This window comes from Euwallacea similis, chromosome 9 (genome assembly GCF_039881205.1).
Source record: "Euwallacea similis isolate ESF13 chromosome 9, ESF131.1, whole genome shotgun sequence".
Taxonomy (NCBI): Eukaryota; Metazoa; Arthropoda; class Insecta; order Coleoptera; family Curculionidae; genus Euwallacea; species Euwallacea similis.
The window spans coordinates 5,311,319-5,339,033 of NC_089617.1; the positions used below are offsets into that span (position 1 = coordinate 5,311,319).

At 36.0% G+C, this 27,715-nt stretch overlaps 8 protein-coding genes across 10 annotated transcripts; 4 read left to right on the top strand and 4 right to left on the bottom strand.

The window, feature by feature from the left end:
• Window positions 1–131: 131 nt before the first annotated feature.
• On the bottom strand, window positions 132–1,837 carry LOC136410775 (transcription elongation factor 1 homolog). The gene is made up of 2 exons (XM_066393096.1): window positions 1,623–1,837; window positions 132–562 (listed from the first exon to the last, which is right to left on the bottom strand). Exons 1-2 carry the CDS (start codon window positions 1,736–1,738, stop codon window positions 430–432), a joined length of 249 nt encoding a protein of 82 aa, XP_066249193.1. The 5' UTR covers window positions 1,739–1,837; the 3' UTR covers window positions 132–429.
• A 397-nt stretch (window positions 1,838–2,234) lies between these two features.
• On the top strand, window positions 2,235–3,844 carry LOC136410648 (3-oxoacyl-[acyl-carrier-protein] synthase, mitochondrial). Its single transcript, XM_066392904.1, has one exon. It carries the CDS (start codon window positions 2,373–2,375, stop codon window positions 3,630–3,632), a length of 1,260 nt encoding a protein of 419 aa, XP_066249001.1. The 5' UTR covers window positions 2,235–2,372; the 3' UTR covers window positions 3,633–3,844.
• LOC136410647 (gametogenetin-binding protein 2-like) lies at window positions 3,782–8,125 on the bottom strand. 2 transcript variants are annotated; one of them, XM_066392903.1, is made up of 13 exons: window positions 7,879–8,125; window positions 7,449–7,639; window positions 7,256–7,396; window positions 6,952–7,202; window positions 6,165–6,333; window positions 5,963–6,064; window positions 5,779–5,907; window positions 5,587–5,725; window positions 5,269–5,399; window positions 5,089–5,217; window positions 4,949–5,031; window positions 4,655–4,794; window positions 3,782–4,603 (listed from the first exon to the last, which is right to left on the bottom strand). In XM_066392903.1, exons 1-13 carry the CDS (start codon window positions 7,978–7,980, stop codon window positions 4,409–4,411), a joined length of 1,902 nt encoding a protein of 633 aa, XP_066249000.1. In that variant the 5' UTR covers window positions 7,981–8,125; the 3' UTR covers window positions 3,782–4,408. The 2 variants fall into 2 exon arrangements, with proteins under 2 accessions (XP_066249000.1, XP_066248999.1); XM_066392902.1 differs by having other exon boundaries at window positions 5,963–6,070.
• A 1,405-nt stretch (window positions 8,126–9,530) lies between these two features.
• Window positions 9,531–10,905, bottom strand: LOC136410772 (transcription factor E2F5-like). The gene is made up of 6 exons (XM_066393093.1): window positions 10,680–10,905; window positions 10,517–10,626; window positions 10,166–10,460; window positions 9,990–10,112; window positions 9,797–9,938; window positions 9,531–9,744 (listed from the first exon to the last, which is right to left on the bottom strand). Exons 1-6 carry the CDS (start codon window positions 10,788–10,790, stop codon window positions 9,635–9,637), a joined length of 891 nt encoding a protein of 296 aa, XP_066249190.1. The 5' UTR covers window positions 10,791–10,905; the 3' UTR covers window positions 9,531–9,634.
• Window positions 10,906–11,324: 419 nt separating this feature from the next.
• slv (saliva) lies at window positions 11,325–12,819 on the top strand. Its single transcript, XM_066393386.1, has 4 exons — window positions 11,325–11,501; window positions 11,566–11,767; window positions 11,823–12,101; window positions 12,466–12,819. The coding sequence occupies exons 1-4, from the start codon at window positions 11,425–11,427 to the stop codon at window positions 12,568–12,570; spliced, it is 663 nt and encodes a 220-aa protein (XP_066249483.1). The 5' UTR covers window positions 11,325–11,424; the 3' UTR covers window positions 12,571–12,819.
• Window positions 12,820–13,225: 406 nt separating this feature from the next.
• Xbp1 (X box binding protein 1) lies at window positions 13,226–16,205 on the top strand. The gene is made up of 4 exons (XM_066393245.1): window positions 13,226–13,547; window positions 13,608–13,794; window positions 13,863–14,158; window positions 15,143–16,205. The coding sequence occupies exons 1-4, from the start codon at window positions 13,396–13,398 to the stop codon at window positions 15,228–15,230; spliced, it is 723 nt and encodes a 240-aa protein (XP_066249342.1). The 5' UTR covers window positions 13,226–13,395; the 3' UTR covers window positions 15,231–16,205.
• Window positions 16,206–16,909: 704 nt separating this feature from the next.
• Ref1 (RNA and export factor binding protein 1) lies at window positions 16,910–18,559 on the bottom strand. The gene is made up of 3 exons (XM_066393317.1): window positions 18,204–18,559; window positions 17,655–18,105; window positions 16,910–17,340 (listed from the first exon to the last, which is right to left on the bottom strand). Exons 1-3 carry the CDS (start codon window positions 18,399–18,401, stop codon window positions 17,231–17,233), a joined length of 759 nt encoding a protein of 252 aa, XP_066249414.1. The 5' UTR covers window positions 18,402–18,559; the 3' UTR covers window positions 16,910–17,230.
• Window positions 18,560–18,864: 305 nt separating this feature from the next.
• Window positions 18,865–27,565, top strand: Ack (activated Cdc42 kinase). 2 transcript variants are annotated; one of them, XM_066393207.1, is made up of 15 exons: window positions 18,865–18,962; window positions 19,472–19,666; window positions 20,376–20,597; window positions 20,649–20,793; window positions 20,868–21,090; window positions 21,150–21,360; window positions 21,411–21,593; window positions 21,649–21,778; window positions 21,828–22,063; window positions 22,856–23,125; window positions 23,174–23,917; window positions 24,376–24,774; window positions 24,841–25,280; window positions 25,563–25,735; window positions 26,334–27,565. In XM_066393207.1, the coding sequence occupies exons 2-15, from the start codon at window positions 19,507–19,509 to the stop codon at window positions 26,425–26,427; spliced, it is 3,630 nt and encodes a 1,209-aa protein (XP_066249304.1). In that variant the 5' UTR covers window positions 18,865–18,962; window positions 19,472–19,506; the 3' UTR covers window positions 26,428–27,565. The 2 variants fall into 2 exon arrangements, with proteins under 2 accessions (XP_066249304.1, XP_066249305.1); XM_066393208.1 differs by having other exon boundaries at window positions 22,856–23,122.
• The last annotated feature ends 150 nt before the right edge of the window (window positions 27,566–27,715 follow it).

Below are 27,715 nucleotides of genomic sequence, written 5' to 3' on the forward strand. Positions count from 1 at the left end.
TAGTATTGGCATCATCGGAGCCAGTCAGATTGTTCATTATGAAAGCATTATAATTGAGTGTTAACCGCGATTTTAACGTATTAAGATATGTATATTAAACTTTAATCTTCCAGTGAACTTAGTAATTTTGCGAATTTGTTTACCAAGAATATTTCTTATATACCTGTAGTTATATTGGCATGTGCCTGTTTAAATTATTATTATTTTATACACACCAGTGGTGATTTATTACCTCTGACTAATGTTATTACATGTTTCTAAATTAAACTTGGTAGTTTTAGTTCTGAGTCAGACAAAAGTAAGTAAATAGTATAATGACTACGTGTACATTAGAGAAAAAATAATTTAAAAATTACAAAAAAAACACCAAATAAAATAAACTTTTTCTTGATAATATACATATCTAAAACCTAATAATTGCTGGGAAAGTTAATTTGCTTGTTCACAGGCGTCAATCCAATCATTGTAGACATCCACAGGTTCTGATAGGAAGTTTATAGTGGTTTGGAAATCTTCTAGACAAACTCGACACGTGATTCTAGCAGTACTTCTACCTTTATCCCTGCAACAGTATTATTTGCACTGATTTGTTATAAGAAGTATCAGAACTGAATTTTTCAATTAGCACCTAACAACAGTAATCAGACATTGGTAATTTAAATATCATTACCCTAAGGCGCTTTCACAGTTTTAGTTGATTAAGACGTAATTTGCCAGATGTCCTCCACTGCTAAAAAAATCGAAGATATTTTACATACACTCAGGCTGATGGCATTACAAGTCCCATAATCAGATTAAAAAAGTTCTTTAACACCTCAGCAGTCTATTAGAGTCTGTTGAGTAAGGAGTCTTTTCTGGCATTTGGCATGGATTGGTAGGGAAATACCACAACTTTGTACCACTATAGAAGGGAAAAGGATTCTTCTGGACAAGAGAACAAGAAAAATTGCAACAGTTCAAAAACCTTTGGGTATAAGCATATTACTGATTTTGAGTTCAAATCGGCAACATAGATAAAGCATGTATTGATTGATTGAAAACAAAAGATTATGGACAAATACTAGATTTGAGGAAGTCATCTGTTTTTAATTTGCCAAAACTTTCTATGAAACAGGTTAAGTGAACCACTCTGTATATCCCACTACTTGATCAGAATCCCAGATATGGGGTGAACTAAAACTATATGAACACTGGAACAATCTACCAGATATGGCACACTGTGAGAGGTTTTCAATGGGTCCATTGAAGGAGAGACCACAATCTCTTACAGGATGAAGCTGGTAACAAATTAGAATTGCTATGGTGGTTGAAACAAGGCATGGCCCATTTGTTGGCGTCTCTGACAAATTGGTCTATATCTTGAAGATAAGGGGACTGAAGCAAGTTTTATGCAAATATCTAGTAATTGTCAAAGGTTTGGTTTCATCAACAGAGCAATAATTAGGCCAGAACAGGGAATCTTTTACATAAACAGGCCAATTTGACAACCTATTTGCTAAATGCCCACAGCGTGTATCTGACAATAACTATAAATGAATGCGCCTCTGAAGTGTTCTAATGTGCAGGTTAACGAGTACCTAATTTTGGCATATTTTAGAATTTGCTGTTTATCTTTTACTTACATTCTAACATCGCAGCTTTTCTCGTGATTACAAAAGGGACAATTAAATAGGATATCCAAGGGTTCAATTGCCTTCCTTTTTGGTGGCGGCTTCCTTTTTGATTTTCTGCGACCCATGAATGACCAATTTTAACTAGCAATTAACGAATGTAAATCTGTATTTTTTGTATTTATTTTGTTATTTGGCTTTAATCTTTTGTTTATTTTTAATACTTTCCTTTTCTAAACAAAATCCTCTCTCCCCACTAGTTGTCTTGTCATCAGTCATCATGCCAACATCAATTGTTGAATTGTCAAAGATAGAACCGCAATACGGGTCTAGACGGACGATTCTATGGGAGCAAGTGAGAGTAGGAATGGATTTCGTCATAGAAATATGTTATCGTCGGCATTGTATCTCGTTTTTACGAGATTATTTGGTCCTACAGGTTGCTTAAAAAGCTTAATTGCAAGCCACAGCTTGCACTTATTTGTTTATTAAGCAAACACAATAAAAATACTTGAAAGTAACTTAATACCAAATCATAACCTAACTTATCTATACGTTACGTAAACAATATACTGCTGACATAAAAATTAGTAGACGTCTGCTGTTTATTTATTTATTTATGAAAGGCCTTTTCGGAAAGGATGGTTTGAGTTGGATCGAAATGTTTCCGAAAAGGCCTTATAGTAGACTAAGTTGTATTTTGTATTTTTAATTTGAACTTGTTAATTACCATTTATATGTTTCTCAGACTATTCATCATAAATGCAAAAACGAGTTGTAGTTACCGGAATGGGCGTGTTGTGCCCCGTGGGTGCCACCTTGAAAGAGGCCTGGAAAAACATTATTTCAGGCCAATGTGGAATCACAAAATTAGACTCTCCAGATTACTCTTCCCTGCCATGCAGAGTTGCAGCTTTCGTAAAAGAAAACGGCAACAATTTCCAACTCTCTGATCACTTCACTAAAAGCCAACTAAAGTCCATGGCCCCAGCCACTGGTTATGCTCTTATTGCAGCACATGAAGCCCTCACTGATGCTCAGTTGCTAAATTTAACTGATGAGGCTAAACTGAATACCGGAGTTGCAGTGGGCATGGGCATGGTGGATTTGAATGATGTATGCTCCACGTACGAAGCTTTGAAGAAAGGTTATCACCATGTTAGTCCCTTTTTTGTTCCACGAATCTTGCCCAATTTAGCTGGTGGTCAAATTAGTATTAAGTATGGATTTAGAGGCCCAAATCATTCAGTTTCAACTGCATGTGCTACAGGGGCACATGCTATTGGCGATTCTTATAGATTCATTAAAGATGGCTGTGCAGATATAATGGTTTGTGGTGGCACTGAAGCCTGCATATCTCCCCTTTCAATAGCAGCATTTTCCAGATTGAGAGCTTTAAGCACAAGCTTTAATGACCAACCACTTAAAGCTTCAAGGCCTTTTGATAAAAAAAGGGATGGTTTTGTAATGGGAGAAGGCAGTGCCATTTTAATACTAGAAGAACTTGAGCATGCCTTGAAGCGCAATGGTAAAATATATGCAGAAGTTTTGGGATATGGGTTATCAGGGGACGCTTCTCATTTAACAGCTCCAAATCCTGATGGCACAGGAGCTTTTTTGGCAATGGACCGAGCAGTGAAATGTGCAAAACTAGACCCATCTAATATAACTTATGTTAATGCTCATGCCACTTCAACTCCCTTAGGTGATGCTATAGAAATAAAAGCTATTAGGAAACTGTTTGATAATAAAGTGGATAAAGTGGCAGTTTCTTCAACAAAAGGGGCCCATGGGCATCTTCTAGGAGGTGCTGGAAACTTAGAAGCAGCATTTGCAGTTAAAGCAATTGAGGAGGGTATATTACCTCCAACTGTTAACTTGGAGGAAAGTGAAGATTTGGAAATTAACTTTGTACCACTTAAGAGCCAACCTTGGGATGCTAAGAGGAGAATAGCTTTGAAAAACGCGTTTGGATTTGGAGGGACTAACACAAGTTTGTGCTTTGGGGAGTTTGTCAGATAGTGCAGGGAGGAATTCACATGCTTTATTTAAAATAAGAAACATAAATCACTTACTGTATGTTTGTTTTTATCTGTAATTTCGGCTTTGTTTTTGATACAAATTGATGATAATTGATGCTTTCACTATATGCTGAAAAGGAAAAACACAGCTTCTTTTAATAATCATATAATATGTATTTATGATTTACAATAGAACCGAACCATTGACATGTAGGTAGGTATACAAAATTGCTTTCGGTTAAATACAAAAGTAGTTTTAACATTAAAAACCCACTATGGAATGCAACAAATACACATTTTGTACATGGGGCAACCTTTCAAATGCAATCCCATGTATCCATTTGCGATGAAAAACTTCAACGGCAACAACATTGTTTAAAGCCTATGTTGGCGAAATTATTCATTTCTTTTGTGAAATTAATGTATATATCCTGTAAAACCAAATATCAAATATGTGTTGTTTTGGCTTGGTATGACCCAGGAATTGCATCAACAACAAAACAGTTGTTTACAATCGCCAATGTTTTGCAGCTTTATTGTCGTATCCTCAAGACACGTATATGACCGTATCAGCACTTCCCGGGCAAAACCAAATGAACACACACAACACGATTTAAATATTAAATATCTCATTTTGTATATGCAGATTGTGTAGGCAAGAACTGTAAATAGACTTGCAAAGAACCCTTGAGCTTAACTAGACAGTCCCGAAAGTATTTGAGAGGGTAGATGAACGCGTCCTATATGATTCTATCTATGTTCTATATGAAGTTGTTTTTAGTTGGAGGCGTATTTGGTTTGCACCAACAAACGTGGAACGGTAAAACTTCCGTTATGGCAGAACTGCGCGAACCGCTTCTGTAAAGTCTCCCTCAATTCCCGTCGCTTTTCGTACACCTGTCGACTTTTGCTTTTGAATTCCCGAACTTCTTCTGGTGTTATATAACACTGTTCATCATCTTCGCTATGTACCTATTTGGAAGATTTATTGTACACTGCAAAAAAATTGAAATTAACAGATACCTCTAACATTTCCAGTAAACTTAGTCCCCCTCCGCAAGTAAGTCGGCATTGACTCCCAAAATCTGAAGATTGGCAGCAGGTATCTGAACACGCTAGTTCTGACCCATCCGGGGAGCTTGACAAACTTGACACTAGTGATCCTGAAAATTAGAAGACGAGCTGCAAAATGTTCTTAACTGCCAATATATTAAAGTCCTCATAACTTTGTAAACGGGATAGTTATGGAAATTATCCTCTAAATAGAGTTAACAGGACTCTGATTTATTGACCTTAAGTCAATGAAGAGTACAATACCAGTTTCGCAACAGCCGTTGTTATTTTCTGAAGAATATCCACAGTCGTGAGAATGATCAGACGACGAACCAGACTCTTTTTTGCTGAAAATTTTAAAATAAGCACGAATTTCTCCTTAAGATTAATATAATTAAGGGTACCTATGCGAATAATCGACACCAGTATCACATTTGCATACAGTGTCCTTTCGGATAATTATCCCGTTCCTATTCAAGTCTTTCTCCTCTTTATCGCATTTACACTCTTCTATCCATACCTCGTTCCTACACCTAAAATGTTACTTAGAAAGCCTCGTCTTTACAAAACTAATAATGCAAAACCTTAATTTGTCAACCTTGCTCGTGGGGGTATTCATCTTGGAATTAGAGCAATCTTCGTAATCGTCTAACTCTTCGCTACTGCATCCACATTCCTCTCGCTCTTTGCTTAACGTAGGTGAGCATGAACATTCCTTAAAAATTTTATAATTTTGTTTAAACAATACCTATTTCTCACATTAATTTTGTGTTTCACACCCTATAACCTTTTTACTATTTCATATATAAATTTAAAATTTAAATCCGAACTATATTGGACAAAATTATGAATTGTTGTTTAGTATAGTTTCCCCTTTTCTCCCTTAGCAGAACGACTTTTACTTTTTCCATATCGCCCCTTTCCATATTAGAACTTCTCCCGCAGCAATTCTCTTTCTCTTCGCAATAGGCCAGCTTCCCCTTCCTGCGCTTACGTCTAATCTTTTTGGCCTCTTTATGCTTTTGTTTGGCCTGCTCTTCTCTGAATAAACTTTAAATAATACACGAAAATTCACAAAAAAAACTCTCTATTACCTTGCAAACTCCTCATACAATAACTCCAACTGCGATACACCTCTGACCTTTTCAACCTCAGTCTCAAAACTTCTATTTAAAGTGTGCACGGCCACCGCCGCGAATAGTTGACAAGTTCGCTCTTCCTCCCTAAAATTCGCATAATTAAAGAAACAAATAAGGACTGCATGGACAATTTATATACCTGACTTTCATATAAACTCTATGCAAACGTTCATACATACAAATGCCCAGACAGGTAAGCACTTCCTCTTGTGCGATTTCCAACGTTTTGGCATGTCTTTCCCTACGGCTTAAATAGTAACTTACTTGAAGAAATATTTATTTGAAACAATTCTAAGGTTTTACATTCAACGTACTAGAAAAATAATTTTATATTGATTTACCTGCCCAACAATTCTGGCTCAGCCCGGTTAATCAATTTTGTTATGTACTCAGTTTTAGGGCTGAGGTGAATGTGCTTGTCTTGGAGGCACCTTCTAATTCCTGAATAAAGGGATGAAACATACCCTTTTTCTTTGGTCGGCTCAGGTTCCTCTACGAGCAGAGTGTAAGCTGAGAAAAAAGGTATATTTTTGAGTGGATAGGTCTCAAATTTCAACTATTTAATTATATATTGGTACATTATAAAGCATTAATACAAAATCAGAAACACTTTTCCAGGATTAGCAAGTGTCACTACCTCTCGAATCTTCATTAAAGAATTACTTGTTTCATGAGATAAAAAAGTAGTAAATTTGCATTTTCTCCAAATAAACACATGTTCTTTGGTTGGAACCGATTCATTCGTTTTTTTTGAACTAAGAAAAAAGTTATTGAAAAACGTGATTGATGATACGACACAGGTTGTAAAGCGACATTTTTAATGCCTATGTAAAAAAAATGCAACGATATTAGATGTTACAATTTACAGGATGTTTTATGCCATAAAAAGTAATGTATGCTATGATATACAGTGTGTTAGAAAAGTATGAAACACTTGCAATATCTTGCAAATGGTTTATCTGAATGTTATGAGATTTTTTTAAATTACAGGAATACTATAAGCATAGCAATAAGGCAGAAATCATCATCTAATTTAATGGAATAAATAAATAAAACTTCTAAAAATTAAAGAATTTCCAATAGAACAATGTTAAAAGATTCAAATTGCAATCTCTGCATTTTTCTAACCTCTCAGAACCTTTGTACGACACTCCCCACAAAACCGATGTTTCCTCAAGTAGTTCTCTAATGTTGCATGTAAACTTGAGGCCTCAATAATGCAAATATCCTTCCTGCACTCAGTCCTCATGCAATCCCAAACGTCGCGCCACACTGGCGCTAATGGCCGTGTCCTTTGTGAATCCAAAGAATGCAGCAAACAACGTACACTCTTCTTGTTTCTTTTTGGTTGAGTGTCAATCAGTATTTCGAGCCGGTGTCTGAAAATGAAAACCATGTAATATGATAATATTAATATAAAACATACACTTACGCATGATCATGAAATATATTTGCCAGTACATTATAAGCCTGTTTTTCCTTCTTTAAAGTAATTGTTCCATTGCTTTCCACTATGATTGGGTCTAAAGTTGGATGTCCAGAGGTTACCAGTTGATAGTAAAGACGCTCCACACTAATAGAAAATACAAATTAATATTTGGACCAAAATAGGATTTCATGCAGACCTTCGACGACAACCAACACATGGGACTGTCTGGTTGAGAACCTCTGTAAGCTCGTTTTTGTTGATCTGTAAAGAGGCCTGGAACTCCTCAGGTGACAATACACTCAACTTAGAAGCGAACTCATTCAGTTCTTTACTATTCAAGCTTTGACTGTCGCAGATTATGTTGGAATTTTTGATGTCCATAATCAGCTAAAAAGATGAAATCATGAAGGTATGTTTGTAAGAAATAAATAAGCCATTTAAAAGAAAATTTCACCAAGAAGTGGTCCAGTGGATGCTTGCTTGTAAAAAATTTCTAGTCAACAAATTTGTAGGTCAAACATCTTGTGTAGAACTTCTGCACTTGCAACTTGATAGAAGGTGTATGATAACAACTTGCATTTACTGGGCTGCACTAACTTTTAAGGGAGTAAACATGATGATTTTACCGTTAGATTCTCATCCACCTCCAAGGGTAGTTGCCGTGACTCTAATTTGCTTGTCGGCTGATAAACGTCCACTAATTTAGGAAGCTTCTCCATTTTATTCATAGCACCAAACAGCGATCCGTTTTCAGTTAAACCAACGCTTTTTAGAGCAAACACCAATTTACACAAGTGAAAAAACTCTTTAATTCGTACAAGAATGTTACTTTAATACTTGACTGCCATTTGCACTTTGCAAACAAGACGAAGAAATGACGGTTGAAGTGAAGTTTTATTAAACAATCAACCTCTCAATTAGGCGCAAATCAAAGCCATCTTTAGTTAACTTAACACAAAATTAGAATTGACAACAGTGTAACCAAACTATCTGATTATTTCTGTTGGACTGCGATGACCTCTACCGTTAGCGACGTCTATTTAGGTTGAAACGGGATATTTACTGTTAAATATATAACTAGGAAATCAATTGATCTGAAATAAGTCTCAGAGATTTCAATGTTATTTGAAGTTTTTTGTTGATCACTCTTATTTCTCTAATTGACGTGTTATCGCTAGAGGATCGTTGCTGTCATCCTGTGGGATTGACGTTGTTGCCGGTTTCATGGTTTCCCTGGAAACGCAATAGTTTCTCAGGACACGAATGTTTGGACGATAACCAATTAATCATGCATCTGACTCTCCGAGGCGTTTGATCTAAAAAAAGTAATTTCGCGAGACAACGAAACGTAAATTTTAAATTTATCTTCTGCAAAATTGCCGTGTAATTAAAATAAATAAAAAATATATATATTTAAAATTTTCTTCGCAATGAGAGGACACGGAGAAGAAAACGGTTGACGTGGCGGGGCATGGAAAATGTTCCAACACAGGCCTCGAATTCTAAAAGAAAGCGAGTTAGGAAATAAATGTGAAATTTGCACATGCCCCTGGCCAGCGATTTCATCTAGTATGTGGCATAACCATGTCTATTATTAACCAGTCAGATTCTGGTATCGGAGAACCAAAACTAAGCTCCTTCCGAGTCATTGATACATCAAGCTAGATTAAGCCCAACGTTTCAGAAGCACTAGTCATATGTTGAGTTCCTATGCTAGGAAAAATCAAGCCATTTGGTAGTTGCATATTTAGGCAATTTCAATGAATTTGTCAGGATGGTACATGAATATGTATGTAAGCATTCCTCGCTTATGTTAAGATTGTCAAGTAATACCATGTGAGAATTACATGGGGGTTAGCCGTAAATTAAAGCGTGAGAAAACAATAGAGGGTTGTTTATGAATTCCTTAACATAGGCGAGAGAAAAATTGATGATGGGTCAGGGAATCGTGGGAAAAAGTCTGGAATGTGGCTTATCAATGCTCTTAAAAAGAGAGGGATGCGCTCGGGGGTGGATAAGACATGTGTATCGGGGGGCATTCCGGCCTTGGTTCTTGACAAGTAAAGAAGTACCTCAAAACTTGCTTTGTTTTATTTTTTTTCTTTTAATAACGATACCGAAATCTTACATGTATATTACTACATTAGAGATCTGCAATCTGTCAATAAAAATGCCTTTCTCATTTATAACAAAAACGTTGTAATACTTTTTCCTTCAAAGTCAATCAAATAGGAATTATAAACTTAAGTGTAAATAAGTAAACAAAAACAAATACATATCCTGATCACAGATTTATCTGCTAAAACAAGCAATAATCCCTAATAAAAAAAATAAAGAATGCATTCCATTCCAATAAAAATAAAAGTTCACCACTATTAAGGGTTAATCCCTACTGATATCAAATAAATCACATGCTCCTTCATTTTCCAGTAGTCCAAATGCATATTCTTGGACTAGAGGCACTGGACTTAAGCTTAGGAATGGATTACATCCTGAAAGTACATAATTTTAATTTGGAAAAAGGAAATGGGACATTCAACTCACCATGAATAATTTCACTGTCAAAACAATATGGATCCTTCACTTCTTTGTTTTTACCAAAAAGTATTTCTGCAGTTACAAAATCTGGATCGTCCATAAATTTACATTTCTTCTTATCAGGAGATTCCAATTTGTCTTTTTCATGCTGAAACACACATTTTGATACTCTCATTACATTATTTACTTGTGTTCCTACTTCTTTTGGTCGCTTTTTGGGCCACACCTCCTTTTCACTGAAGCTTTTCTCCAAAAGTAAATGAGCATTTATGGGCCTTCCAGTACTCTTCACATTCAAACTAAATGATGACTCATGTGCTTGCTGAAACATGCTCATTTTTCCCCAGTAAAACAACTAATTAATGTAGATCTTACAGCAAACTTAATACTGGTCTCATTGATAGGTGTATTTATGATACAAACTGTGTTTTCAACATTACAACAGCTCGTAAAATCATGACTGGTAACATAAAGGTGCTTGCTAGCCTCTAGATCTTCAGTTGTATTCTTAATGCTCTGCTCAATCCACAATTTGTGAAGATCCAACTCATGCTCATACTCATCCAATTTGGAGAGCTCTCGTTTGAGACTTGCTATTTTGGCTGAAAATTCAGAATTGTAATTCCCAGCAGGATAATGCTCATTGTAATCCTTTGAAGGAGCATAAGGTCTGTAACGTTGATAAGAAGTTAGAAATAGCACCTATAGTTGTAAAAAAAAACATACTTCCACTGGATACTATTCTTGCTTTTCTTTTCTATAAGCCCAATGCCTTCTAGTACATTAGTAATATCGTAAATTCTTCTTTTCTGTCTCACTTCCAACAAATCTGCTGCCTTAAAAAACAGGCAAAAGGCTTTTTTGCTTTGAAATTCTGAAGATGTCTTACCACTTTCAGATCTAATACTCCTCCTTTGGACTTCTGGAGAAGGCTTACGAATTTCGTGGTAAGCCGGCCTAAGGATTTTTCGATTCGCGGCGGTTGGATGTTTTCACCCATTTTAAGAAGAGAATATAAAGATTCTTAACATTAAAACGTCTCCAAATCCACAATAAACAATCAAAAATTTAAATGAAAACGCCAAAAAGGTTGCGCTTGACAAATATGTGAATTTAGTTGGTATCTTAATTAATTTGACATTGGTAGAAATGATATAGTTAAGAAAATAAAGTTGACAATGTTGCGATGATGTCAGTAAGAGTTATGATATTTAATTTTCTTTTAAGAATAATCTTAATTACTAATTATTAATCTTAAATACTAATTTTTATATTAAGTACGTTGGGTGACTAATTGTAATATGTGACAATTTAAAATTTTACTAAAAATACTTAAGTTCAGGTAAACAACTTGATTATTTTTTCTTTTTTGATATTAAATTAAAATGGTTGGGTGAGAATCGCTTGCTATATTGTCACATCTCAGTTTTTCTGTCTACATTATACGATACACCTTTATATATCACTGACAGCGTCATCATCAGATGTAATGTGACATTGGCAGTATCTAATTTCTTACGTTTTCTTGAAGAATAAACAACCTCTGAAGATCGAAAAAAATTGAATGTATTCAATTTAAGTTTATCAAATGAAATATATTATAAAAAAGTATAAATTGCATTAGTGCAATTATAATGAATGAAGATAATTTAAAGAACATTTTGGCTACAACAGCTTCCATCTGCTCTGTGTTGCAGTTCCTCTCTGGAACGTAAGAACTGAAGTCTTAAAAAGATGTAAACCTGAGATATGTGTTCTTTAATTTAAATTTGCAGAGTAACATGCCAAAAAATAGTCAGAAATAAAAGTACTGGTGAATCGTCCTCTTTCCCTTTTGTCAGTGGCTGCCTTTCCACCTCACTGTGGCTTCGTTATGGCTTTTTAATTCAAGACACCTCAATTATTTTGGTTAATACTATTGGTGTATCTTTATTCGTTTCTTACGTTGTAGTGTTCTTTCTTTATAGCCTCAAGAAGGTACCATTTTCGTCTGCAATTGAAATAATCATTGCCTACTTTAGTTTGTTTTTAGCTTCACGTCTTACGCCAGTTCCTGTGCTCTCTTCTATTTCTAGTGTTTGTGCTAATGAAGATACACCAAACTGAGGAGCTGCAAGTGGCTCACAGTTTTTTGGGCCGAGTGTGTATGATGGTAACCATATTATTTTTTGCTGCTCCATTTGCTACTATCATACATGTGATTAAAGTGAAAAACACAGATAGCCTGCCATATCATATGATAGTTTCCACCTTTATTGTCTGCCTACAGTGGATGATTTATGGTGTTCTTTTACAGGATACTTTTGTTCAGGTTAGTTTCAGTTGAATTAAAAAATGTGAAACAATTTTTTGTGTATGCAAAAAGAATCGGATGCTTAAGTATTATTTTATAAAGTGACGATTACTGTCTCCTGTGCTGATTGCCTGGTGCCCTATTTTATAGGAGATTGAAAATTTCACTGTTCATTGGTGCAGAAATGTTATTGTATGAAATCATTATTCTTATATGTTCCTATATGATTGCAACCCAGAAAGTGTATGAGAGCTGCAAATCAAACAGATTATCTAAAGGGACAATATCCTTCTAGAAACAATATTATTCCTAACTCTTGTAGAAGGCCTTTATCTTACCCTTGACTGCTTGCCTAAACTGAAAAAAGAATTATTTCTTTCAGATACCTAATTTTTTGGGCTGCATTCTCTCGGGGATCCAATTGAGCTTCTTTGTTATTTACCCAAGTAAAACCAGTACTAAGTCACACTCCAGTACGATAATTTAAGAATAATGTATTGAAATTAATATTATTGCCATGTTTAATTGTAAGAATAATTTATTTTCATACTTATTGATTACAGGTATTGTTATTTATAGATATTTCCTATTTGACTTACAGTACTTAGACTTTGTGATATTCTTTTTAATGAATGGTATGACTGTCAGTGATCACTGTATAGATTTCCACTTGATATTCCTTATAATATGAATGTAGGATAGGTTCAATTGCCTGTGATTAAATTTTGTTTTATATAGGATTTTTCATGGAATTTATTTTATTAAAAATAAATTACTATTATTCATATAAATAGCTTTAATGCAGTATTATTTATTGACAAGTAGGATGTGTACAGGGTGCGATCTTCAGCTACACTAAGAGTCCTATTATGATCAATAAAATAGCAACTACATCAATAATTCATATTTCACGTGAAGACCGACTTTCCGTCGCAAATCATATGCCACAAAATAATCTATGATGCAATGTTGAATATTTCCATAAATCGATACACTTCCGTCTGTTTTAAATTACCCGCTTGCACATTTAAAGTCGATTGGTTGGCATCTTGACCTCCTAGCTTCAGCAACCAATCAGCGTGGACCACACCATGAATGATAAGATTCATGATTATTGGTACGTCAAGAGGATCTGTAAGTTACATGTTGGCGTCTCCCATATTTGTGATTCACTGCGCGAAATTGCATCAGAAAACGGAGTATCGCTCCACCAGCAACAATAAAACGGTAGTGACCAGTGATTAACGCCCCCTGAGTGGATCTACACACTTTTAACAGTGAATAATAATAATAAAAAACTGGAACGTATATAATGGCAACCACTACAATCATCCCAGTACCCACCATATTGAACATACTAAACGACAACAGCAGTTACGATGTGGACGAAAATGTCCAGGGACCTACAAGAGCGAAGAAGAGACGTCTGGATCATCTCTCCTGGGAAGAAAAAATTCAAAGAAAGTAAGTTGCATCCACCAAAAAAGAATTCTGCTCAGTCTGTGATGGTCATATTATCTGCAGGAAATTGAAAAATCGAGTAGCAGCCCAAACATCTCGTGACCGCAAGAAAGCCAAGGTGGAACAGATGGAATCTGCCCTTCAACAACTCTTCAACAAGAATGAGGCTGTCCTGGAGGAGTGTGAAAAGCTGAGACAAGCAAATGAGCGGTTACAGGTAGAGAATGCAGACCTACAACGAAAGCTACAGGTAACATTAAACCATTTTTAAATATTTTTGCACTGACTTGAACTTTCAACTCACTCCAATTTTTTCAGAATGCTCCAAAGTGCCAATGTCAGAGCCGGTCTGTCGTGTACATGCCCGAGAGTGGATCAACTGAATCCCTCCTTCTGCCGAAAGGAACGGGCGTGTACACAGCAGCGGCTTTGCAGAAGGATCACAATGCAGCTCTGAGCCTGAAGATAATGTTGGCCTGCCTTCTTTACCAGACTTGCTTGACGAACTGGAATCCGAGAACGTCGACATCAACGCCCTTGAACAACTTACACAAACTCTCCTCCAAGATATCGCCCGAGATTTGGAGAGTGCTGCTCAAAAGGCAGCTGATCAAGTAAGTGGTTTAGATTTTTCAGTCTAGGTTGGTGGAGGCGTTATCAATAGTTGTTTATAAGCACAAAAATAACCTTTCTTGAAACTTCAAGTGAAAAGTAGTGGGTTTCTCTGTATAAACATTTGTTTACAGCAAAAAAACCATGAAATCTATTTGAAAAATGGATGAATTGGAGAAAAAGTTCCATTGATTAGCAATAGTAGTGAAAATATGTACAAATATTGACTATATCCCTGATATCCATCTTTCTAATTTATCTATTTGTAATTGAGCTCTACATAATGTAAAAATTCCTTTTTGAACGGTATTGTTCAATATTCAAAGCGTTTACTAGGTGTAGATAACTCATTCAGATTTCATTTTAGCTATCTTGGCCAGTATGTTGAGTTAATCATAAGTTCATCCCACTTTGAGAGGTAATAAAGATACGTCAGTGATGTTTGAAACAATGCACATTCCTCTTCAAATAAATTAACACTAAACGTACAACAATATTTAGGGAATGCATACACATATAATCACACTTACCACTTCACAGAACCTGCTCTATTCTAAAAATGTAATTTGTTGCATGGTAAAACAGAATGTATCTGGGGGAAATATACCAGGGAATAGGTGATTATTGTGATGCCTTAATTTGTCTCTGTAGTTAATGTAATCCAAAGTATTGTCATCTGGGGTTATTTTGATAAGCCATGTAACTTTATTTGAATGCGCATCAAATATTGATTTGTTTCATCATATCAAGATAGATCTGTTTGACTAATGCTGATATGTGGCCAGTAATTGAACATTAAAATACCTGATACTGCAACATTGTTACTAAGCAACCTTATCAGACCTTAATTGCAAAACTCACTAATTTTAAACCAAAAATAATTTGAAAATTGCAAGATTTACTTTTTTAACAGATGATGGTATCCATTTAATACGCTAACAGTTTATTCTTAACCAATGTTTCACATCTCTTCTTTTCCGTTTCAGGAACCAGCTTCTTGTTCAGAAAATATTCCGGGAGAAGTGGTGGGGTCGCCATCAGAACACCTGGAATCCAGTGGATGTCAAGTGTTAGAAGAGGAAAAGTCTGTAAACCTGGACATTTCCGAGTATCTACTGCTTCATCATAACTACGCAAAAACACAACCCAAAGCCAAATCGCCCCATAAAATCGCACAAAGCACTGGCGCACTTCGAAAACTTAAAACTATTCGTCCTAAAACAGTCTCAAAATGTAAATTACCTGTAAAGAAAAATCTTCCTGCTCAGCCCAAAGTACTCGACGATGTGGTTTATGGTAGTTTCGATGAGAATTGCAATACTATCACCATTTTAGTTAACAACGATAGTGAGAGGGATGTTATTTTAGAGGAAGATGTTGTCATTAATAATAACACATTAGATGATGAAGGTAACAGTATAACCATTCCCTTAACTCTGAGATCTGAGGGAACCTTGTCGCCAAGATCCGACTTGGGTTATGAGTCGCTAGATTCGCCGTTAAGTGTTTCTGATAATATGGATAGCTGGGATTCTAGTGTAACCGAATTGTTTCCTTCATTATTTTAATGTGGAGAAAATTATAGTGGGACATTTCCAGTTCTGAAACGATATTTGGAGCTTTTCAGGAAGATTATATGTATATGAGTAATTTATAATTTGTTTCAATTTAGCAGATAATTTTGTTTTATGTTTTTAATATTATAAATGAGTAGTTAGTGTGAAGTATTAATCAGCTGAGTTTTTTTTTTGTGTCCCAAAACGTATACCTAAGAATAGTGCATACAGTCGGAAACGACATAGACCCACTGCAAGAAAAGTTTAATGTTTTATTTGGTTTCCTTCAATTTTACTAAGGGCCCTGTAAACAAGAAATTAAACTGGTTTGATCTGAGCGAATATACGCACGCACCTATGCTTACACTAATTAAACTGTAGTTGGATCCGGGATTAGTCGCCCGGTAATTAATAATGTGAATACTGTAAGAGAACCGCTGCGCCATAATAATATTGCCATTGAACCGCGAGATTAAAGGATAACCTAGTGGTACTCTTTGTATTATTTGTAAGTTTTTGCCACCACAATCTCTTGCAGAAATTGTCAATTCTTCACGACAGATTGCAAGTGAAGCATAATATGGTTTCCTTTGACAATCTTGCGATACATTGCTACTACACACCACGTACTATTGCAAAAAGTTATATTGGTTATTGCCACTTTTAATTTTTCTAATATGAGTATCTTGTTCAATTAATGACCTCTTTAATGTAGGTGTTATGTGCAACTTCTAATTAGACGTTTGATATTTTTTAAATGAGGTTCATGCTGAAAAATATGTGAATATAACGGGTAGGTACGTAAAAATTAAAATTGGCCAGAAATAGTTATCACACTACTATGGCTAAGTATTTCCAATTGCAAATCATCTGTTGAGCAGGTAGCACCTAGGCCGATCATAAGAATGCCCTATATTTTGGGTTTTTTGTGAAAGATTTTGCATAGATTATACATTTATTTATATTTTGCGAATCAGTCCACCTTCAAAAATGGGGTTTTCTCTGTTCTTATGGTAAGTAACAATTTTGTGTAAAGGATTATTGCTATCTTGAGATGAACAACTACTATCCGTTTGACTTTTCATTTTGGTACCGTGTATGTCCACATTCACCGATTTACATCGACTGATACATAGATACACTAACATCCAACTAAAATCAGATACTGTCTATAACTAAAACGAACAAAATCGCAACCACAACTGAAAATTATGCTTTATTTGCATCCACTGGAACTAACCATCAGATGCTAACTAATTTATATGTTTATTCTAGTTTCTAATATTAAAATGTACAAAGAGGTTACTTAAATTTCTCAGCCTAACTTTTCATTTTGTCAAATTAGATTTAGCAATTGAGACCTAGGAAAATTCAAGGTGGCACAGACTTAAAAAAAACCAAATATGAATACAAAAAAAATGTCAAGGCAATTCACACGAACATGATTGAAAATCTTTCTATGTTATGTAAAAAACTAAAGAGACAGTCTCAGTGAACAACACTTTAACACACTTTGGATTACTTCATTTCTTTGCTATAGGCATCTAGTTCTGCATCAAGATCTTCTGCAGTTGGTACTTTGCGGTTAGAGCTCCTGTTTCCCCCCATGCCACCACCTCCTCTACGTCCTGAAACAAAGGGAAATAATGTGTTTATTGCATAGTCAACATTAATTTAATTAATTCTTTTTATAACAAAAACTTTGACCTAAATGGGTCTTAACTGAATAACCCTTGACAAATTTAAACCGTTCACTTGTATCTTATTGCTCCCACCTGATAAATTTTTGTTTGGCTGTGGCTGTGATGCTTGGGCCAATATAACTTTCTTTTTATGAAAATAACTATGACATAAATAAGTAGCAACTGAGTCTCCATTGACAAATTTGCACTATTTACTTTTCTTTTATAGTTTTGCAATAAGCCTAATAAGACAAACTTACTATTTTGTGGGCTTCTAGTCTGGCGGGATTGTCCTCCTTTGGCACCTCTAGGACTTCTAGGGTTGAACTTTCTTTCTCCTGCACCTGCTGCAATTCGTCTGGGGGGTGCAGGAATCTCACTAGTTGTTAACTGAATATTCATTGCTCGTCCGTCCAAAGGTACTCCATTGTATTGTTTCATGGCTTTGATAGCATCATTTCTCCTTTCAAAAATTACATCGGCTGTACCCAAAGATCTACCTGATCTGTCATAATGAACTGCGGCACTTTTCAGGGGCCCAAACTCTGCGAACAATTCTTGAATGTCAGAATCAGAGACTCCGAAATCTAAATTAGAAACCAAGAGTTTTGTGGGCCCCATGGTGGCCTGAACAGTGGCCCTTGCAGCCGCGATTTTACGGGCACCATAGCCCTCGAAGAGATCATGTTTCCATGCACTGTTCACGTCTCCCTAAACGGAAAAAGTGGGTGTCAGCAAGCTTGCCTCGGGGCGAGACGCAGCCTAGTTTTCCCTTCTTGAGAAAAATCAAAAAAGTAAATGTGCATTACCCGGCTGTAGGAGCGCGTGATGGCGCCTCCTCTACCGCGGCCCCGTTGAATGCCGCCGGTTCTCCTGAAATTACCGCCACCGCGGCGTTGGCCCCTACCTTGAGGGGCGCCGCGTCCTCCGCCTCTACGACCTCCCCGACCGCGGCCTTTGTTCGATTTGATGATATCGTCAAGGCTCATATCAATTTTATCTACCATTTTTAAGGATTCAATGGACACGCACCACAAAATTTAACTACAATGCGGCGATACCGAAAGAAGCAACAGCAAAGACAAAATGGCGTTTCGCGTTTCTTTTTCTTGGTTCGTTGCACATGGGTTTTTGTAGAGAGACGGACAAGGAACGACTAAGGAAAATGGAAATCTGAATGTGGGTGTGAGAGAGTTGGCGACTGCGCAGGCGCATTATAGCTAATGTCAACTGTATAGTAAATGTCAACTGTCAATGTCAACGTCAATATTTTTAAATGACGAAAACAAATCCTTTGTTCATTATTACTGAACTTGATGATATGTTAACTGTATATAATCAGCTCTTTTCTTTTCCAGTGATTAGTGAAAAATTGTACTTTCAATGATTTTTGCTTTACTCCCAGCAACCATATTGAATTGAAACACATTTTGACTTTGACATATTGGAATTGACATTTTTGGATAAAGAAATGTTTTGGGCTTTTGGCATGTTCTATTATTCCTCTTTCCCGTCTGATTTTTAGTGATTATTTGTTAAATTGTTGTTGTTATTATTTGTTATTCAAGGTAATATGCGTGTTTACTATTTATCTTATACTGCATTTAATTGCGAATTAAAGCATAATGAAATCTAGATTTTAAGCACCATAAGTTTTTGTAATATTAAGCGAAACACCGATTAATTGTAATATTTACATGTGTTATGCTGGTGTGTTGAATGCATTTCCTGTTCTATAATACAAAAGGCGTGCCAGAATTCGTTCCAAGAGATAAATCTGCGAAAAATTGATAAATTATTCATATCTACTTTAAAACTCGCATTTGGCTAATATATCAAAAATCCATTTCCAGTGCTGTACTTTATGTAAGAGCAAAAGTTTAAAATCTCATCATTGTGTTGTTTTGAACAGTTTGGTTCTCATTCCAAATAAGAATGCATTTTCACTTCCTATGATGCAATTGAGGCGTTTTAAATCTATGCTTTAGTTTACAGACATTATGGTAATGACAAGGGAACTTGATAGGAATGAATAAAACATTACACAATTTTAAAACTATTTTATTATCATGAACAGATTGATGATCCTGGTGGACATAAAAGGTTGAAATCATGCCTGATGATGGTTTTGAATGGCTCAAGGAAGTGCTGGTTGATGTCCAACTTGGTCAATTTTTAGTGCCAATTAGGGATGATTTGCAAGTAACACGGCTGGAGCACTTTGATTATGTGAAACCAGAGGATTTGGAAAATATAGGACTTAGTAAACCTGGTAACAAATTTTTCTATATATTTATAGAACTGTTTGAAACTCCTGCATGTGTCCCTTCTTATGTGCAGTTCCCTTTTTTGAGTCTTATGTTGCTATTTTCAGGTGATGTGTACCAATATTTATAATTACCTAATAAAAAATCAATTTTTTTCCTTAAGTTGCAATAATTCGAGTCATTATCTAAATATCCTCTATTTCCATTATACCATTGTAATTTTGTAATACAGGATAAGTTATTTCTACACTAATGTTAAAAATTAATGGCATAGTGAGAGATTACTGTTCCTACTTATTTTCTTTCCTCATGCAATTTTGTGCATGTACAGAATTGACTTTGTACTAATTCATTTTGACCAAATCAAAATTCAAAGTTTGATGTCAGATTCTTTAGATGAGATAAATTATAATTTGACGTTGCCAAAATGTTGAGTGAGCAAATTGAGAAGTTTGTAAAATGAGTGACAAGCTAAATACCAGAAAAGCAGTGGTAGTGGAGAGCAATTATATACCTTCATGGGTTTCCATCTGTCAAGTGCTTGGATGATGTATTTTTATTCTTCACTCTGTCTGGTTTTCTTGATAGAACGCCTCACCCATTTTTGATCTGATTGGTATCTTTTTTTAAAAACTTTTCTTGCTTTGGAGGGCTAGAGAAACTTCTTTAAACCATAATTAAGATGTTTTTATAGGGCATTTTTTGGACTTTTAGGAGCGAGACGACTTTTAGAAGCTGTAAAGAAGAAAAGGGCTCAACAAAAAAAAAGAAACCTTATAAATAAGCTCATCCCAGCATCGGGTTCTAAAACAAACACATCCAAAAAAGCTGATGATGAGATTATTGTAAGTGACTTCACCTCCTGTCTAATTCAAGAAAGTAACATCACACTGAGCATTAAATTGGGGGATGGAAGTTTTGGGGTTGTTCGCAGAGGTAAAAACTCGAATAGAAATGGTTGCCTTAGAAATAAAACTATTTTCACAGGCGAGTGGACCGATCCTTCAGGACAATCAATTCCGGTCGCGGTAAAGGTCTTAAAAGCAGATGCGCTAAACCAGCCTGGGGTGTTTGAAGACTTTATAAAGGAGGTTCAAGCCATGCATTGCTTGAGCCATCCAAATTTAATAAGGTTTGTTTTTGTAATGCTACATTATCGATTTTCGGTCGATACTTGCGCCTTATGTATCTTGAATATTTTTGCAGACTGTATGGTGTAGTCCTTTCCCAGCCTATGATGATGGTCACTGCATTAGCTCCATTAGGCTCACTCCTCGACTTTTTAAGAAAACAATGCCAACACACTCCAGTGCCAATGTTGTGCGAATACGCCACTCAAGTGGCCAATGGTATGGCTTATTTGGAGAGTAAAAGGTTTCTACACAGAGACTTAGCATGTAGGAATGTTTTATTGGCTGCTGTTGATAAGGTAACAGCCAATTTTGTTACGTTCCAAGGAAAACTATCTTTTTTAAAAATCTAAATTAGATAAAAATTGGTGACTTTGGCCTCATGCGAGCTCTTCCCCAAGAAGACGACTGCTATGTAATGACTGAACATAAAAAAGTGCCATTCCCCTGGTGCGCTCCAGAATCGTTGCGATCCAGGCAATTTTCGCACGCCTCCGATACTTGGATGTTTGGTGTTACCGTTTGGGAAATGTTTACTTTTGGGGAAGACCCATGGATGGGTCTTATAGGTACTTCTCTAGCTTGTGAAGGGTAGTGATATTATGTTGAATCAATTTAGGTTCGGAAATTTTGAGGAAAATCGATAAAGAAGGTGAAAGATTAGCACACCCGGACGCCTGTCCACCAACTATTTATGCCACACTTCTGCAGTGTTGGGCGAGAAATCCACACGAACGGCCTACGTTTGAAGCTTTAAAGAAATTTTTCAGGAAAAATGCCACGCCAGTAATGAAAGCCTTAGGTACTTGCTATTAAAAGTTTCAAAGGATTTATAAGGTTAATTGTTGAGTATATAGCTAGGCAAGATGAACCAGACAAACTGCAGATACAGGAGGGCGACCAAATTGCCATAATCGACGGTAGCGCCGAATTATATTGGTGGAAAGGCCAAAACCTGGGAACCTTCGAAATAGGAATCTTTGCAAGGTTAGTTTGTGTTTTTTTTGGAAGCGTTTTATAAAAATATTTGTTTTAGATGTATAGTTGATCCCCTCAGGCCCAAACAACCGGACGATATCAGCAAACCTTTGGATAACTCTTTTATTCACACCGGACACGGCTCACCCTTCGGAGATAGTTGGGGCAGCCCCTCGTACATTGACGAGATGTATTTGAAGAACCCTATGGACCCACCGGATTTGATGGGAATGCAACGCATGCCCAAACCGTCGCCACAGCTACGCGACAGGAGGAAAGGCATGTCGAAAAGTTGTGAGTTCATCTTCTGTGTCAAATCTGAGTCCCAAGTGCAAGCTATGCTACTGATTCGGGTAGTACTTGTAACTCCAAATCCAAATTTCACAGAAATGTATGATTATGACAAAAATTAAGTTCTGAGGAAATGGGACGGGTAATTACCTGCACATTTCCTGATTGATTAATCGGACAATAACTTTCGAAAGTCTGTATATGGGGAAAAAATAATTGTTACAGAAATTGTTAATAAAAAAAACATCAGTACAGATGAGGAAATTCGGAGATAATTGAGTCGATACTCGATCTAAGAAATGTTTAGGGGTTAAACGAACTATGGTCTAGGAACTCTAAACTATTGTATGAATTAATATAGTTCGAAAGAAGAGATGGATGGCAAATCGATCAGTAGAGTTGAACTGAAAAACCGACTAATTGGGCATTGTCTAGTTTTAGTTAAAGAAACGGTTTTTAAAATAGACGATGAGATTTTTTAAAATTTCTTTGATCGAAACGTAAAACCTATAAATTTGCCGGAACGGAAAAATCAATAAATAAATAACACCGGAGTTTATATGCCCAGGGGCAATTCTGGGTTGCCACAATATTTTCAAAGACAACACGAGAATTTTTAGTTGGTAGGAGCTTCGGCGAATCCCACACAGTCTAGCCGCCAGAACAACAGGTTGGATGTCTATTGAAGATTTTTTTCTCAAAAAAAAAAAATTTGCAACTCTAAAGATGGAATCACTTCATTATTTTAAATAGAACAATTTTGATAGCACAATATTATCTTTTTTACTTTTGCAGTGAATGGGTCCTTACTGCAACATGTATCAGTCGACAAGCAATTCAGTTACAAAAAGCTGAAAAACCAGGACAACATTTGCAAAATAAAACCGCAGCGACCACCGCAACCGGTGTTGGACACCAGTAGAGAATCTGTTTTGATAGATGTTTCTCCACCTGAGATTGATGGTGTTTTAAGAAAAAAAGATAATTTTGCCATTGACCATACACGGAGCATTAGCTTGCTTGATGAGCCCATTGACGTGCCCCAGGAAACATGTTTCAAAGGTAGTTTTTAGATTTAAATTGGTAATGTTTATTGTAGTTTATTTTCATTAGATAAAACGATGGGCTGCAGTTATCCTCCAAGTAGCGAAGTAGCTCCTCCACCTTATCAGAGTCCGCCATCGTACTACAATGTTACCGAGCTCGCTCAGGCAGACCACAACGATCCTTTCGACACTTCAAAAATATTTCCAAATCATCTATTAACGGCAAAAATTTCACCTTCTCCTTCAGTAACCACGCTAATACCAAACCAAAATCCTGATTTGCAAAGAGAAATCATGCAGAAAATCAACAACTATACGGTGCAGAGTCCTCAAGCCAACTTTGTTCGCAATTCTGCGGTTTATAGTTCAAATAGAACGGTGCCTCGAACGGAAACGCAGTACGTCTTAAACGACATATCAAACAGAGGAGCCAATTACATCTTGAAATCGGATATCGCCAAATCTACCACAGTCAAGTCTCCGAAAAAAAATGTGGCAACAGGGGTAAATGCTGAGGCAGTGGCGGCAGTGGCCAACAATTTGGCTATGATGAAGTTCGAAGAGACGTCCCCAAGAAAGAGTTCAGAAAAGGCATTCCTAGAGAATTTGGAGAAATATCTGCTAACAAAAGATGCGACCTGTGGGCAGTTTGAAGGTGTAAATGTCATGTCGACAGTAGTTGCAGATAGAAATAGTGCAGTAAATGATAAATATAGTACAGTGTTGAAACCACATGTCAGTGAGGTGATGCGAGACAGAAGAGAAAATAGAAGTAACGGAGGGAGTAATGATGCTAGTAAGGCGGAAAAAGGTTAGTATTCTTATAACGGCTGCAGTGTAAATAATTCACAATGCTATTTTTACTATTTTGAAGTTTAGAAGTCACTTATACCCCCATTGCTCTCCATATTTAGCACTGGGTGACTTCTAGAAAAATAATTGTTTTAAGCATTTGTGTGAGTATAACATTCAAAAATATTAAAAAATGAGCCTAATAACATTGTTTTTCCTAACTTAAAATTTAGTAATCACTAAGACCTCTGAAATACACTGGGCGTTTCATTTGAAATTTTGATGTTGTCATTGGTATGTCTTTGTACGAGTAAAACTATTTCCATTCGACAGAATATGATCTATTTTGGTTGTTTACTGGATTTAATAAACGTCTAATATACCATTATCGCAAATCTTTCTGTATTTCAATTTGTTTACTAATATTATAAGTAAAATTTTTTATTAGGAATCCATTCATAAAAAAATCATTTTCAGGAACGTATTCAAATCTAAGCAATTTGTACGCAAAAACAAGTGACCTGTATGCAAAAACTAATTTCTCGAATGATTCCGATTTAAGCGAGAAGACTGATACGAAGTCAGTTCTAAACAAAATTTGGTTCGAAGGTAACAACGTAAATGGTAACATTAAGCAAACCAATCAAAATAATGTGACCAATATTGAGCAAGAGAAGGCTGCTTGTAAATCGGAGAAATATTTGAATACGAATTTAAATTCATCCAAGCCGGATCGGAATGAAATATACGTAATTAACTCGGAGTTTGGGCAATTTAGAAGCAATAGACGGTATGATCCGGTGTACCAGTCAAGTTCGAGTTATCACAGTGGCAATGAGTTCGGAGATGGCGCGACGAATGTTAATCATTACAAGGGTAAGCTTGAATTCATTAACTCAATCATTAATGAGTTAATTAAAATTCAATTATTTTCTCTTACAGCTCAATCTAACATTTCTCATCTGTATGACTCACCCAACACAGTTTATGAAACCACGCAAGCGCTTTACAACAATTCAGACTGCCTCTATAATTCGAATACAATGACAAATTCCACCAGTCATTTAGGTCTCTCTAATAATTTAAGACCAACCGAAGACGCTGTATATCCCGGCAGTGATAATTACACGTTATCAAATTCGGTGACCAACGAAAATACTAGTATTTATGCCACCGCGCAACCGGTTTACTCCAATTATGCCGCACAAAGTCATTACAGTGAGGTGGCTGATAGTCTGTATCAGGAAATCCCTGAAAATTTGTACAGTCAAGTGCCGGAGGAAACGTTGAGGCCGCACAGACCTGCCCCTACGAAGCCTGGGGATTTTTTGGGACAACCATTGAGTATGCAACAGATTCAACGCAAGATACAACAGGGGCAGGTAATAAATAAATAGGCGAGATGCCGTTTGTCAAAATTTTTTTAAATGACTGTCCGTTACAAAATTGACACCCGGTATACTACTCTATAAAGACACTGATTAAATTTAACGAAATGATGTGAAAAAAGGCCGAGTCTGATTGTTTAACGGTAGAGGCTTATCAAAAATGAGACTCCCGTTTAACAAGTTGAGAATACTCCGAAGCGCTTCTGATTCTATTTAAATTGATGTTGCTTACTAGCTTTTTAAGAGTTCACAAATAATTTTGAGAATTGATTGCAGTTGAGCGCAGATGCCGAGCGTTTGATGACTCCAGAGTATAGGAACAATAAAATAAGCCAGGTTAAGGAGTGTGTACCAGACGTGAGTACTGATGAATGCTTAAACGTTCTGCAGCAATGCGGATGGGATGTGGCTTTAGCCATTAAGACGGCTAAGATCGACACCTTGGTAAAGTAAGTATTTGCAGATTACAACTGGGATGAAAAGTAAAAACTCCCTTTTTTTCAATATTCCAGAGAAAAACGCTTTTTTTATGACAAAACACCCTCGATTTTGGATAGAATTTTGTTTTCATTTTATTTTTAAAGGGTGTAGTCTCTATCGCCCCTTGTAACGATAGATACTTCATCTATATCTAATTTTAATTCGCAAACTTGCGCAAGTTCTGAACCTTAACTACCCTCCTCTGATTATCTCGATTTGACTGACAGGGTCGAGCTAATGTTGAAAGATATTTGCGGACATAGTTCGATCTTTGAAACAAGAAAACCGTCAACAAATCCTTAACAATTTCGCCGCGAATTAAAAGATATGTATTATATATGTTTTTCTACACTAAAAACCGCCAGTCCTGCGGTATATCTCAGGGACATTGATTTATATTGGCATTGTGAGTCGTCGTATACGCATCGGGCATATATTGACGACTGTTTCTATTGATCCTGTAGTAGTTTTCTACCTTGTTGGAATAAAGATAATAGTTGACCCGACAACGATCAGATCAAGATCTAACTGACAATGTAAATCGTCTTTTACTCTTTTTGTCTTCAGGTTAGGCCTGGACGATCGAAATGGTTGCGAAGTCGCCTTACAAAGGTCCAATTGGAACGTGGAATTAGCGGCTTCGGCGATCCTAGACACCTGATAGGTACTTACTAAATAGGTGCTGTAGTAAATTCCGACGATCCGAACAACAAATCAATACTCCCTTAATTAAATAACACAGGGCTTCATCCTTAATTTAATAACAAAGTAAATAATACCTTATAATGAACTGAAAGTTAAAATTCACCACACATCGTAATGTATCATAACGATATACAGGATGTTTGATAACTCGATACATTCCTTTAAAGGAGTGATAGAGTATGAGGTAAGGACTAAATTTAACTCAACTTACCTTAGTACTAAAGTCGATAATAACAAAGATACAGGGTGTTAAAGTTGAAAAAATAAATAATATTTTCTGTAATATCTTGCAATTTGGATTGATTTCAGGATGAAAAAGAGGCGGTTTATTCTCAAGAAATACAGACAAGAGAGCAATTAATAAGGTGTATTGAAGAAGCTGCCGTAACTCTTAAACAAACATTTTCGGCCAGAGTAACTCATGCAGAAATTAGAAAACGGGCACGTGCGTGTATTAGAAAAAGAGGGCATCACTTTCAACAAGACCCTAATTTAATTATAATAATTAGAATAAAGTAAATATTACTTTCACGGAAAACAGACAATAGCCCTTTCAAGGACTATAATATTAACGGGCATAAAGAAATTCAATAAATGCTGAAATTATTTTTACATCATTAGCTTTAGGTGCGTTTTTCTCGGAAACTGTTGTATCTAGCGACTAATAAAGTAAACCTTTTTTTTTTATCCCAAAAAACTCCCGTATACACAATTTGACAAAATTAGCTGGAAGAAATCGCAAAATATTAAAGAAAATATTTATTTTTTCAACTTTGACACTCTGTATCTTTATTATTATCGACTTTGATACTAAAGTAAGTTGGTTTAAATTTAGTCCTGACCTCATGCTCGATCACTCTCTTGGGAATGTATCGAGTTATCAAACACCCTGTATGTTAACAATATTGTCTCGAACATCACTCAGGAAGCGGAAAATTTTAAATTAACACGACAGGCAATATACACGTTGTAGAGAATATTAAAATAACGCTGCTCTGATTTTTAGTATCAATTTAGTGCCAAAGATTATATAGTTTTTGTAAACTGTAATATTGCTTTACTGTAGTAGAGCACTAAAATTCAAATACTCTGTACTTCGGGTTGAACTTTGAGGTATAATTATTAGTAAAGCTACGTCGTCTGTTTGATAATTAAATTCAGTAGGTACCCCTACTCCTTTACGATTCTCAATAGAACATTATGCACAGGAAGTTTCAGTTGGATACATTTTAATTGAATTGAAC